Source organism: Pyrus communis, chromosome 11, assembly GCF_963583255.1.
Source record: "Pyrus communis chromosome 11, drPyrComm1.1, whole genome shotgun sequence".
Taxonomy (NCBI): Eukaryota; Viridiplantae; Streptophyta; class Magnoliopsida; order Rosales; family Rosaceae; genus Pyrus; species Pyrus communis.
The window spans coordinates 4812435-4823815 of NC_084813.1; the positions used below are offsets into that span (position 1 = coordinate 4812435).

The 11381-nt window shown below is 36.3% G+C and overlaps 2 protein-coding genes across 4 annotated transcripts; one reads left to right on the forward strand and one right to left on the reverse strand.

The window, feature by feature from the left end:
* Nucleotides 1–313: 313 nt before the first annotated feature.
* LOC137708700 (F-box/kelch-repeat protein At3g06240-like) lies at nucleotides 314–1752 on the forward strand. The gene has a single exon (XM_068447832.1). The coding sequence runs from the start codon at nucleotides 314–316 to the stop codon at nucleotides 1379–1381; it is 1068 nt and encodes a 355-aa protein (XP_068303933.1). The 3' UTR covers nucleotides 1382–1752.
* A 551-nt stretch (nucleotides 1753–2303) lies between these two features.
* Nucleotides 2304–11381, reverse strand: LOC137708699 (probable sugar phosphate/phosphate translocator At1g06470). Of its 3 annotated transcripts, none has more exons than XM_068447831.1 (13): nucleotides 11227–11381; nucleotides 9927–10744; nucleotides 9642–9811; nucleotides 8395–8480; nucleotides 8261–8310; nucleotides 7470–7537; nucleotides 6731–6831; nucleotides 6581–6593; nucleotides 4935–5119; nucleotides 4364–4450; nucleotides 3477–3571; nucleotides 2988–3141; nucleotides 2304–2558 (listed from the first exon to the last, which is right to left on the reverse strand). In XM_068447831.1, the coding sequence occupies exons 2-12, from the start codon at nucleotides 10451–10453 to the stop codon at nucleotides 3021–3023; spliced, it is 1503 nt and encodes a 500-aa protein (XP_068303932.1). In that variant the 5' UTR covers nucleotides 10454–10744; nucleotides 11227–11381; the 3' UTR covers nucleotides 2304–2558; nucleotides 2988–3020. The 3 variants fall into 3 exon arrangements, with proteins under 3 accessions (XP_068303932.1, XP_068303930.1, XP_068303931.1); XM_068447829.1 differs by having other exon boundaries at nucleotides 2977–3141; XM_068447830.1 differs by having other exon boundaries at nucleotides 2304–2685; nucleotides 2977–3141.

Below are 11381 nucleotides of genomic sequence, written 5' to 3' on the forward strand. Positions count from 1 at the left end.
AAGTTCTGAAGAACAGGATGGCTTCAGTTTTTTTCTATTTTTAACGGATGGTATTATCTATACTAAAAAAAGTAGGCGAGTAGCATAAGCTTCATAATAAACTAACAATAATATGGTTTAAATTCGTATTGAGCGAGAATCAAATATAAGATTTTTCATTTAAAAGTGAATAACAATATCACTAAACTACGTGACAGGTTGACGTCATAAATGCCAGAAAAGAAACGGATGGCTTTCTGTTCCGGGCTGTGCGGCTTTTCTTTATACCCAAAAGCCCTTTACAAAAGAAGCGATAGAAGCAAGCTGTCAAAATATGGCCTTTCCTGCGAACCTGATGCTCCACATTCTCTCCAGATTGCCCGTCAAATCTCTGGTTCGATTCGCCTCGGTGCGGAAAGCATGGGATGCTCTGATCAGGGACTCCCATTTCATTTCTCAGCACCTCCGTCTCAACATTTCGAAAACCGGATGCCTTGTCAAATATCGTTCACAAATTACTCGTAAGCATGTCATTTCTCTGCTGCTTTTAGATGGTTATGTGTTATCAGATTTGGAGATACCATCTGTGATGGATTCCAATCACTTGAAATTCGTGGGATCTTGCAATGGTTTACTTTGTTTAGCTCATGATACTTTTCCTAATCTTGGGTCGCCTATAATTTTGTGGAATCCTGCCATGGCGGAATTTAGGGTCCTCCCAGACAGTCTTTTCGGTAGTGCCAATGTACATAATGCGCAGGTCTCCGGTGTTGCTCTTGGATTCGGGTACCACCCGCTTATTGATGACTATAAGTTGGTGAGGATTGTCTCTTTGTCTCGCTCGAAAACACCTTGCATCCGCGCTGAGGTGTATTCACTGAAAACGAACTATTGGCTGGAGATTGATACGTTTTACTTCGACATTTATGAACCTTCGTGCACTGCTGTGAATGGTTTCCTTTATTGGATTGCATACGGCAGGGTTGAGTCTGAACTGATCTTATCGTTTGACATGCGTAATGAGGCGTTTGGGCAGTTACAGTTGCCGGATTTAAACGTTTTTGGAAGTCCAATGTGCAAAAAACTCGCGGCTTCGAAGGAGTCTCTTTATTTGATGGCTTATACTTTCAGTGGAAGGCAAAAGGAGTTTTATGTGTGGCAAATGGTTGAGCAGAATGCTGAGGTGTTATGGAAAATGGAATGCACAATTGGACCCCTGCTCGGAGTTGAGAGGCCGCTCGGCTGCAGTTTATATGGCGAAATATACATCGAAAGTAGCAGAAGCGAGCTGGTTTTGTATGATCCAACTACTCAGGAAACTAAAAACGTTCCAACTCGTGGCCTTCGTTTTTCCTTAGAAGTCCATTTTTATGTGGAGAGCCTAGTTTCGACTAATGGATAAGATGAAAGTCGTACAAGAGACTAAGAAGAAGACCGCGTAGTTCTGGTTCTGCTGCTGTGTACCGAAAACATTGTCTGAAGTTGTACAAGAGGCCGACGAAGTCTAGTCCTCCTGTGACTCGTAATTTGAAGTTGAACAAGTGGCTAACGAAGTTCTCGCATTTAGTTCGCGCCGTCACTCTACGCTGAAAACAAGGGCAGAAATGCTTGGGAAATTGCAGCACTCTTAGATGCCATGTCTTTATGTTCTATGAAATGCTGAGGTTTGTTTAGGTATGTTAATGTTGATGATGTTATTACCAGAGTGAGTCATACTGGTTGGGACATAAGATTTCGGATTTCTTGTTGCAAGGTGGTAGTTGATGATATTGGAATGCATTTGCTCTAAAAACGCTTTCAATCATATAAAAATACTTCCCGAATGAGCCTTATGGCTCCATAGCAAAGACGACCATAAAAATGCAGATGATGCTTTACTATAATGACGGAAAGCAATCATGCCTATTCACTCTGGTGCGGGTTCGTTTCCTACCGATCCCCCTCCCCCCTAAAAAAATAGAAGAACATAAAGGTTCAACTATAGTAAATTATTTAAAACTAAAATTCTCACTTTGTCACCTAATTAAGGGGCTCCGTAAGACCAAAGTAACATAATTTGGTTCTCTTTACAAAGAATCTAATCTAAAACTGAACCGATTCGGTTTTCTTTAATTTGCTTCTTGAGATTGGTAAATGAACGGGGCCACAAAATCACTTAACGAAGCGAAATCACCTATGTATGCAAGGCATCATCATCAAGCAAAGGTTTTGCCAATACTCTCTCTCTCTCTCTCTCTCTCTCTCTCTCTCTCTCTCTCTCTAGATTTCTCTCTCATGAATCAAGATATGAAATTCAATAAAGAAAAAAAAATCAATTTGTAACATACAGAAAGGGCAATGACAGTCCTTCGTGAATGATAAAATTACAAGAATCTGGGAGCTTGCAGTTGCAAACAACACCCTCTATTTTAACAAAAAATAATCCGGACCAAAAAAGAGAAGCATTATTGAATTTGACATCGTGACGCTCATATCCAAATTCCTAACCAACAACACTCCATTTATACTAATTCCTAATACTGTTCTGATTTTTGGGCAGCAGCTGGAGAATCTCGCCACACGTTGATTCTTGGGCAAAGCTTGAAGAAGATAAGAGGAAACATGAGAAATGCTGAAAAGTGTGACAATCAAACATGCTTCTTGCCAAAAGCTTCACCAAGATGCATGAAGATGAACTTTTCCCGACTACATGATAATGTCAATAGCCTATTGTACAAATGAGATTGCAGGAGAATTCAACAATGCGTATCAGTTCACAGAGAACCAAGCAGAGATAAGTACAGAAGTAAAAAAAAGGCCCCATCTAAGCAGTAGATTCATAAACGTAATAGGAGTAACGACAAACAGCCACATTTGAGCATGACAAGTTTCTCTGGTATGCATATATCCCAAAGAATTGCAAAACAGAGTATATTTGGATGCATGGATTTGGCATCCCAAGCAAGCAACATACATTTAGTGTAAGTTTCAAATGATTTAAGTAGTTCATGAACTTACAATTGGCTTGCTTCAAAATTAGATGCATGGACTCGGTACAGCTTTCATCTGCCATCATCTTGTTCATCCATTTCCTCAAGAATAACATATTTTGCAGCATTATTTGTCGTGACTGGTTCCTCCATGTCATCTTCCCTTGTATGACGCGCCTTAAGCTTATCGTATCTATAAGATAAGATGCATAAATAATCATGAGTGATACTTTGCATATTTACTATTTCTGTGTTTTACTTCATCCCACTTCCATCCAAGCAGAAACTACTTCACTACTCACTTCCTATCTTCTCCTTTTCTCCCCAAATATATATATCGACAAAACCAGAACTCACCCAACTTAATTTTTCAGCCCCTCCTGCCTATTTTTTTATTCTCTCACTTGTATTAAACAAATTGCAATGTAATGGATGATCACAATGTTCAAATGAATGCTTCACTGTTGAAGATGCTACAACATAAGCAAAGAGCAAATGATTCTCCCCAACCGAAAGAGGATGACTTACTTGTACCAGTTGAATAAACTAACACCAAGCATAATTATAAAGAGTCCAGCTCCTTTCAACCTGGTAAATTCATCGTGGAAGTAAATGACTGCAACCTGAGTAAGAAATATGATAGGATTAGAAATCAACACAAAATTTTGGCAGCCTCATATATGGACAAGTACGGAATCCTGATCAGCATCAAAAGAAGACAAGAAAGAAATATGATAACACAATTTTTCAACTTCTATCCACTAAAATCCTTAAGACACTCAAATCAGACCATGTGGGATTGTTCGCAAAATTTCCCATGGCATATGTCCAGCAAATCCTGAATTGTAAAGATTGTGCATAGAAAAAGTAATCTAAATGGGAATTAATTCAGGTAGCACCGCAGGTCTGCAACTAGTTCATCCTCAATTAATTTATGGTGTAAGAGATAAAGCTATAAAACATGACAATATCGTATTAAACCAAGTAGATTAATTGCGCCTCTCATCATGCAATCAGTGGCAAGAGGAAGTCTTTCCTTTGTTGCCGCTTGATAGTTTATTGTTCTTCAAATCACAAGGTAGGAAAGAAGAAATCAATGACCACACGTCAACCATAGAGTCCAAACATATTCCAAGCCTTGGCTTTCAAGTTCCAGACCACTCAAGACAACTAAATTCATATCCGAAAACAAAAAGATAGGCCAGATAATTAACTGTTATTTGAGGTGGAAAGAACAATAGTGATACATGAATATTGTTCTTACTCTGATATACACAGTTCAGGCATACAGACAGTAGGACTACAACAGAATTACAAGAGTAAATAACTATGAGATTGTACAGCTTAGGACAAGTAGGCCCCGAAGGTAAAACAACCTAAAAATTACACTTAGGTCTGTAGAGAACAGAACATACCAATATAGTGAGAGCCTCCTTAACAACACCTGCTATTGTTACTGTGACGGCACTGGTTACTGAGACAAGAATGAATTCTGTTAATACCTGCAGCAAAAGTACAGCTTTCTCAGACTAAACCCTGATTGATGATTTTACAGTGTTTATATAACTATTCTCTTTGGGATGCCAAAGTACAGCTTTCTCAGACAAGAATGAACTGTGTATATAACTATTCTCTTAAAAGATCGTAAAAGCACCTTTGCTACAACCATTCGGTTATATATAAACAGCTGAGATGAATTGACTGTATCTCAACCCCTATGTGTCTCAGCCATCAATATCCAATCTAACCGCTAACAGGAAAAAAAAAAAAAAAAAAAAAATCTCTACTGAAGGACCTTGATACGCGCATACTTAAGTGTTTAAAATCGAAGCAGAACTTAAACCAGGAACTAGTCAACACAAATCCTGGTAACTCCTCAGCCCTCACCTAATACCCTAATTTAAAGTCAACAACAAAAGTCTTAAGTACACAAAACATAAGAAAAACAAAACATGTGTGATAAGAAAAGTTTGAATATTCTCCTACCATAAAAAAGGCAAGGGTTCCACCAAAAAGCATCAGCAACAAACTTCGACCAACATGCCCTGGATTATTGAAGTAATTGTTTTCTCTAAGTTCATCCCACGGATCAAAGACAAGAGAGAGAATGGCAGTTAATACTGCCATCACTGGGGTCACAAAGCTCATCAAAGTAAGCGGATTTCTCAAACCTAGAACAATGGAATCGAACTACTGTTAGTGTATGTTCTGCAAACTTGCACAATTTAAATATATTGAAAAAAATAAGATAGTATGATACTGTCCCGATTCTTAAAGAAATGCTCTTATCTACATGAAATTGACGCAAGGAATTAGCCTGGTGCAAATTGCATCCAACTGGAATAGATGCAGTAACACGTTTCAGACAACCCCAAGTCATGGAAAAGTTACCTTTTAGTGTTAGGAAACCAAAGGACCCAAAGTATTTATATTACTAATCTAGTCAAACGTGTATCAAGGCCTCTGATGGTTCCATGAAGTGGCATGAATCCACCACTTACGGGATAAGTTTTCAAATTAGACAATGAATTAAATCTCCAAAAATAGTAGTTGTAAGATTGATTAGCGTACTCCTCCTTCACTTCTATCAATTTATTAAGAATTTTTAATAAAATAGAACAGTGAAACCTGATTTTGTGTAACTGTATCTTATTACAAATTTCTAATAAAATGCAATTCTTCTAAAATAGAAAGTTTCAGAAGGTCCTGAATTTTTGACACTGATTTTAAATGTCTCGGTTGCTTATAGGACAGCCAGTGAAACCAGATTTTGCATAACCTCCTAAATCAGTTTCCAGTATCAAGGTACCACACTGTATCTTTGTATCTACCTTATTTTCTGACCCCTGTTCCAGTGCCAAACTCTAAACCAGCCACCTATCCCAATCTCTCAACTTGGTCCAGTTCAGTCGGGTGACATCGTTGGAAAATAAGGTGGAGTTTCTTTAAGCCAAGTATAAATTTTGTGCTATAATGTAGTGAAAACATTTTCGAACACTAAATTAAAGTCACACAGAAAACAAACTCAACAAGTTCGTCTTCTTTTATTATGATATTAGTAATATCTCAAAATCACTATAAACTACAGATATTGGATAGAATGTGAATATTGTTAGATTAAAAAATAAAAATGGCACCATAAACTACATATATTTAGGACATAATCATGACACCATCGAACTACTTGAGGACTTATAATTATAGGCAGCAAGCATGCAAAGCCAAATGCACAATGGTTGGGGAAAAATTTTAATACACCAACACAATCTTGTAGTATATAATATGAAAATATAATAAAATCTCACTGCATAGAATGTTATTGCTTTTGTATGCATTGGCATTCTTATTTCAAAGAATGATTAGAATTTACAAATCAAATTATTTGTTTAAATTATTAGAAGATGGAAAAGTCTTGCACTTGCCAACTACGACAAATTACTTAATAAGTTGCAACTCTAGCAGGGACTGACCACATTGACATGTTATTTACATTACTCGTAAAGATGTCACCATAGTGGCAACTGATGACCCTATAAAAGGAGCACGATCGCTTTTGCAGACAACAGTGCAAATTATAGTAAATGAAAAATTGCAAAAATGTTGAGATTGCAATAACATCAAATAGCGCTTACCATAATCTTCTTTCTTTATTTCGATTTTGGGAAAACGTTCACAATCGTTGTGCATAACAAAGCAACCAATAAAAATATGTAAGAGCAAGTAATTATTAAAACTGAAAAAATCAAAAATGGTAGAAAACCAGAAGCATATAGAAAACACACCTGCAAAAGAATTTGAGTCATGCACCAACGGAAGCCGGACATTACAGCAGCAAGCATGACAAAAATGAATCCCCAAAAGTCAAATTCTGTCTCTTTTGCAACTGCACAATATTCAATATGGAAAGATAAGAAAATATTAACATTGGCAGTATCATAAATGCTTAAGTTTGCCCAAAATTTTTTTCTTAAGAACCTAATTAAAGCAAGGGCTAGTCGCATAAAAAACAACAACAATGCTAAGGGATTAAATTGAGGTTTCAGTTGAGATATTTTAAATATCAAAGGACCTTTATATGTTCAAATACTTAGTGATCAATCTTCACTAAAACAAACCATAAGTTTCAAAAAGCTCCTATAAGTTCCTGGTATGTGATCACAAAGAGATCTTAAGATATGGAACCTGATGAAGGCCTTGGTTATTCCCGTAAATAATGGCCAAATCCAACAATAACAAGACTTTAGGACAGATTTAAATTTAACAAAGAGATGGCAGGAAAGCCTAATGATAAGTTCATGAAAATTAGAAGTATAAAATGTCCTGTTCAACTTTCTTTCAAGCAAACAAAATTTTATTGAAAAGATTGATGAGAGAGAATGAAACAGAGATAAATGAAAGGAGAAGCAAGAAAGGGGCAGGAAGGGAAAGAATCTTTCATCGTGAGAATTGAAAGATAAAAATTTATAAAATGAAAAGAAAATAAGTGAATATTGAAATAAACCATATGCTCAAGCTTGTTACCTGTTAATAGTATTCCGAGGGAGATAATTAATATGATCCCCGAAAGTCTAACGCTTGGTGACTCCAATCTTTGAAGCAGAGAATTTGCAGTGCACATCAGGACAAGAGTCACAATCAGTGAGAAAATGAAGGTGGTGAAAACCAAACAATAAGCACTAACTTAGAGGGTTACTAGACGACAATGTGTAACACCCATTCTCAAATTTACTACTTAATTAAGGTAATATTTAAGAGGCCACATAGATTCTTAGGGATGGAGTCAAAGTAAATAAAGCTTACAAATACAAAATGGGAGACTAGATTCTTGGGGGATGAATTCAAAGTAAATGCTCATAACTATAAAATTGGGGCCGTAACCTAAAGATTGACTTTAAGCATGCAAGAATCACTTAAATGAATAACTTTCATTATTCTATATCTTAGATTGGTCCACTTACAGAAGATAAAGAGATGTTTAATTCATTTATGGGAGGAAAGCCATGCAAGGCTGGAAAACAAGAAAAGAGAGATTATTTATTTAGTTTTCTTTTTAGTCATGTCTCGAGGCTTGGGGTGTGACACAATGACATGCATGATATAATTCATAATTCACTTCAACACTAACATTGACCCAGAATACATTTATTACTATAGTATAAAAAATGAGGGAGAAGAGGCGCTTCAGACACCAATAGGATACAAGAAGAGCACTGGATTACATAAATAGCAGAGACTGGATAGCATTCAGGTATGGATATTTATGCACATGATTAGGGAAACTGGGTACAGAACTCTACAGGCAAGAAATTTACCTGAAAGCAAAAGCAAATAGGAGGAGAAATATAGGAGCAGCGGATTTACACTGCAAAAGTAAAAGGGAAGTCAGTGGTTGACTGATAAAATTTGAAAAATGATAGTATGTGAATGTGCAAAGAAGGTAACCAACCATTGTGGCAAACGTGACAGATATAAAAACAAGGGATGCGTTGCTTAGATTAACATCCATTGCTGTTCCAATAGCCGTGGGTACAACTGTGAAAGGCAAAGTCCATCTGTAGCATTAGTTGATAGAAAAGTTAATTTATTAAATAACAAAAAAGTAGCAAGTATATGACCACAAACTTATAAGAATGGAAGGATATTTTGTAAACACTAACATCAGACAGTAAAGAAAATGTATGGATTTTTTTTTATAAAATGTATGAAAAATTAAATTTCACGCAAAGAATTCTGATTTTGACGTAAAACGTTAGCAACTGTATTTCCTTTTACAAAAATTCTAATTTGCGACAATAATAAAGGAGCTGATAAATGAAATTAATTCATCACTGATGCAAGTAAAAGTCGCAAGTATTACACTTAATCCAAATCTAAACAACAACCCGATTTCTAAACGATGAAAAAAATGCAAATTCAGTTCCAGCAGGGAAGCAGAAAAAGTAAAGCATGTCATCTGCAATTTAAATTTAAGAAAATAAAAATTTCACACTTCTCTACTTAATAAAGAAACTCAACCATTTGATGTTATAGGACACACACATATGTATCTATCTGTAAATAAGCATGAATGCTCTTAATATTAAAGATTATATCTAATACATATAATTTCAAGTTTCTCAAAGTTATTCTGATCCTGTCATTTGATATCTAGCAAGATTATAAAGTCACCACAGGGACACAACCCAGGTACACAAAAAGGTTTCCTTAAAAGAATAAAAAAATGGCATGGACCTAAAACGTAGACGTAGAGTCTGATTCATATAACTTAAAGATTGTTATGAACACAGCAGCAAAGGAAATATATTTAAGAATGAGAAGGAAGATTATCCACAGATCATCCTTCTTATTTCAGACAGTATGGTATAAATTTTACATTTTGAAATCTCCTTGCCGGCCACAATTATTAGAGTTATAGATGGTATAGTATAAATTTTACATTTTGCACAACAAGATACCACTTGAATCTTCAAAAGAAGATAAGAGATAAAAATATTTTGGGGGGAACCTCATCCACAATAACTGTTCCTATTTATAAGAAAAAAATGAAAATATTGATCCTGACAAACAATAAAACATGGAAACTCCAAACCAACCAGCATCTGAACTAAAAGCTGAAAGCACTAGGTTATTCGGCAAAGAACTTAACTCACTTTATCAAATTGGCATAACAAAGCACAAGGAATATGACTTTACCTTTCACAAAGTAATCTCTCCATGACATAACAACACCAGTTTGGAATCTATTAGACCAATACCACGTGATTGCCTTCGACAAAACAGCTTGCATTGTGAAATGAACTGTATTCATCATAAAGGGAGCAGGAAACTTCCCCAAATGATCTCCTAACAGACTTTTATTGTACCTAAACAAACCATAGAACAATAAAAGCCATATAAAAACTTTACATCAGTAAGTAACTTGAATATTTGATTAACTATATACATATGATGAAAAAATAGAGAAGAGAGGAAACTTACAAGGTCAACATCAGGCTGAAAGTGTACCATACAAGTACAAAGAACAATGTCTTCAACACATTTGGAAGAGTAATAGGGTTCTCTGAATTGGACGGTAATGTTTTATGGTTATGCATAGAATTGGAGCTATCTACACCCTGTACCTCCCTTGCAGACCCATTCTCAATATCAAAGGGCAGATACTCCTCGTTTCCATTCCCACCAATCTGGTTAGAAGCATCATCCATGGCATCACCACCGTTCAAGTGCATATTTCTCTTCTGAGATTTTGTACTGAGGTATCTGTCCTTATCTAAAATACTGTTTTCTAGCTCACCCTGTTGGAGCTTGGGCAATTCAAAGTCAGACTCTTCTTCTGCAGTAGCATCCGTATTTCCTACTAGACGATCAAAATGCACTGTCCCATCTTCATCGCACCAGCGAGAGAATGAAGGCTCCCTGCGAAGACCTGACACTTTTCTTCCACTCTGAGCATAGTTGGCTCCCGTGTACTCAACCCTTTCTATGGTCAAATCACTCTCTACCATCTCCTATCAATATCTAAATTAGAGCCATCTATACCCTCCAACACAGTCCAATCTACCAAATTGCCTATGAATATGTCTGGTTTTTGTAAAATCAGTCCGAAGCATTGTTGCACACTAGATTATCTAGCGCATAGACTAAATCATTCTGAGCACGAGTTTCTTGGCCTAAATTCAAGACTCCTTTGAAGCTCCTCTAAAATTTCCAACAAATAACATCAAGTAATAGCAATAAAACTCTCCAGCAGGTGCTCCACTACGCTTGGACAAATCTGAAGACTCCTCCAGCAGTTCCTATAGAGATTAAAATTTCCATCAACAAAAAGCGAAAAATGTCCAATATCGGTAATCTGAAATCAACAAGACCAAGGGGGCGGGAACGAAAATTCTGAAGGAAAACAACGAAACAAAAATAACCCACTGCTCAGTACATAAATGTATTAGTTGAGCTCTTCTAAGTCTTCCCGTGAAAATTTTGGGTCGATCATACAATTTCTTAGCAACCAAACAGAGGTTGAACCCAATGAAATAAATGGCATAAAGCATTACAGCTGGAGAGCAGTTACCAAACCCAAAAACCCAATTTTGGGTCTGTTCCTTTAAAGCGTTGAGATCAAATTAAACACGAATGGAATGCATAAATGGATACACAAAGTAGCTCATCAGATTATAATCACGACCCACAAACTCCAAAGCTACAATCTTTAGCTTAATTCTATCAGATTACACATAAATATACAGATTGGATATGAAAGCGAGAGGAGCATTGAACTGACCTCGAATGTTTCGTGTTTGCCACAGAGAGAGAGATGTACAGAACTGAGAAGGAGGAGAGAGAGATGTATAGAGCTGAGAAGGAGGTGAGAGAGAGATCCAAACTGGGATTTGTTTGGTAATCTGTTTTAATTAAATTTGATGTGAGATTAATTGG

Bases quoted from the DNA above. Each gene is read 5' to 3' on its own strand.
- LOC137708700 (XM_068447832.1), top strand. From the start codon at position 314: ATGGCCTTTCCTGCGAACCTGATGCTCCACATTCTCTCCAGATTGCCC.
- LOC137708699 (XM_068447831.1), bottom strand. From the start codon at position 10,453: ATGGTAGAGAGTGATTTGACCATAGAAAGGGTTGAGTACACGGGAGCC. The intron at 8,481-9,641 runs GTAAAGTCATAT...TGCCTTTCACAG, and splicing joins GAGAGATTACTTTGTGAAAG to TTGTACCCACGGCTATTGGA. The intron at 8,311-8,394 runs GTTGGTTACCTT...TTACTTTTGCAG, and splicing joins CTGTCACGTTTGCCACAATG to TGTAAATCCGCTGCTCCTAT.